General features: G+C 43.0%; 1 protein-coding gene across 1 annotated transcript; it reads left to right on the top strand.

The window, feature by feature from the left end:
- Positions 1 to 1,172: 1,172 nt before the first annotated feature.
- On the top strand, positions 1,173 to 1,772 carry LOC132062067 (uncharacterized). Its single transcript, XM_059454714.1, has one exon. The coding sequence runs from the start codon at positions 1,173 to 1,175 to the stop codon at positions 1,770 to 1,772; it is 600 nt and encodes a 199-aa protein (XP_059310697.1).
- The last annotated feature ends 614 nt before the right edge of the window (positions 1,773 to 2,386 follow it).

The following is a 2,386-nucleotide window of genomic DNA, read 5'->3' as shown; positions in this document are numbered from 1 at the left end:
GTTTGACTAAGCTTATAAGCCAAAATCTGTCAAAATTCATAAGCTGATCATCTCCAACTTGTGGCTTTTTAGCTTATAAACACTTCCGATTTGACCTAGTATTTACAATTTCAGAATAGTAAATATCACAATATTTTCTAATTTTCATACTATTTATCCCAATCCAAAACCTCTAACTTCCTCTTCACTTGACATCCGCCGTTCCTCCTTTTCTCACATGGATACTTTTATACGTTTCTATTCTGCAAAACTTTTAAGGGGTTTTAGTCATTCTATCAAAAAAATTGTTTATCAATATTTTTTTACCAAACACATCAACTGTTTATTAACTATTTCATCAACTATTTATTAACTATTTTAGCATTTTTCAAATATGTAACTACTTATTCATAACATTAATTTCAGGACTTAAAATATTTTCCAAAATTTAAGCTATCAGCTATTCACAGTAAGCTAATCCAAATAGACTCCGAGAGCACATCAACAAGGGTGGAGCCTAGCTATGCACCAATAGCATGCTAAAAAGTCCAAAAGAAGAACCAAAGAGAGGAAGAAGTGGGGGATGAGATCAAATTTTATGTAAAATCTGAAAAAGACATTTCACCATTGAAGAGTTGTGAAAATTGATATTGAAGGGACATATGTTAATCTGCTGTCTATGTTCCTATGGCCAGGCATTGGGGGTCACCTTCCTACTGTTTCACTTGCACGGTCCCTATAATTTGGATTTGCCCTTACATACACCCTTTCAATTTATACTAGTTTTAATCCGCATATATGCTACTACAAATCTTAACACAAATTTATAAGTAGTACTTCATCCGTTTCTGATAGACTATGTAAATATTGTAAATATTCCCTTCCTTATGTAAATATTCTCTTCCTTATGTATGGTAATTAGGTCCTATAATTTAGCCTAGTATCATTATACCTACTTTGTATATAAGGACTTTCGTACATATCAATGATTACGGATTGATTTCCTACATTAGTATCAGACTAGGTTTCTCTCCAAAACCCTAGCCGTCCACTCTCTCTCTCTCTCTCTCTTCTAACCCTAAACCTAGCCGTCCCTTTCCTCCTCCCTCTTCTCCCTTCAATGGCTGACAACAAAAATTTCCATTCGTTTAACCGTCACGAATGTGAAATCTTTAATCCCAATCACTCTAGACATGGAAACCGGCCATTATCACGAATGGGCGACACTATTCAAAGTCCTAGCCCGCGTTCACTCCGTCCTTGAACACATCATACCACCAACTGACACCGCTGAACTCACAGCGTATGACGCAACAAAGGCAGCTAACCTTCCGCTCTGGAAACGGCTAGATGCGGTGGTCCTTCAATGGATATACGCCACCGTCTCCCATGATATTCTTACCTCTATTCTCGTGGCGGATGATGTTGCCGAGAAGGCTTGGAATCGAGTTGCTCAGCTTTTCCAAGATAATAAGCACTCACGGGCAGCGTACCTTGAAACTGAATTCACCACCACAAAAATGGCCGACTTCGGCTCGGTTATGGCCTATTACAATAGGCTCAAGTCTCTCACGGATCAGCTTGCCAACGTCGGGTCGCCAGTGTCCGACCAACGTCTGGTCTTGCGCCTTCTAGCCGGCTTACGCAGTCGTATGCACACTTTGTCACCACCATCCAACAGAAAGATGTTTTGCCTTCTTTCTCAAGTGTGCTCCGGACTCGAAGCTCGAAGATGCGGCGACCAAGGAACGTGCCCGCGATTCCAATCCCGCGGCTCTCCTTGTTCGATGTGAGCAACAATAATTCCGCTAATCGTCGTGATAATAATCGTGGCGGAATGAGGGGCAAAAATAACAACAACAACACCAACCGCGGGAAGCAAAGCCGCGCGGCGCGCGGCGGTGATGGCGGCCGGTGGCCGACGGGACGGCCACCGGCGTGGGGCTGCATGCGCGCTGCTGGCCGCTTTTATCCGAGATAGTGGCGGCGACCCGACGTCGCCATCGTGCATTCTTGGCGCGGGTCCTCGGCCTCGCAAAATTCGGGGTACATTTACGCACACCCCATCCATGCATCAAGATTACATGGACACCGGGCTACTTCTCACGACTGCCAACTCAGGTACTCTCACGTCTTACTTTAATTTGAGCAACCTGGAATCATTGTTGGTAATGGTAGCACTATTCCAATTCGAGGCTATGGTCATACATCCCTTTCCCCACCTAATCCTCAATTACGTCTCCGAAATGTCTTGCATGCTCCAAAACTCATCAAAAACCTTGTTTCCGTACGTAAATTCACTAAGGATAATAATGTTCGTTGAGTTTGATCCTTTCAAGGATTTACCGACATCTAATGAGATGTGAGAGCACCGGGGAATTGTATCCTCTCAATGCCACAGAATGGT

Source organism: Lycium ferocissimum, chromosome 7 (genome assembly GCF_029784015.1).
Source record: "Lycium ferocissimum isolate CSIRO_LF1 chromosome 7, AGI_CSIRO_Lferr_CH_V1, whole genome shotgun sequence".
In the NCBI taxonomy this organism is placed as follows: domain Eukaryota; kingdom Viridiplantae; phylum Streptophyta; class Magnoliopsida; order Solanales; family Solanaceae; genus Lycium; species Lycium ferocissimum.
The sequence above is the reverse complement of the archived record's forward strand: the minus strand, read 5'-3'. Positions and strand labels throughout refer to the sequence as shown.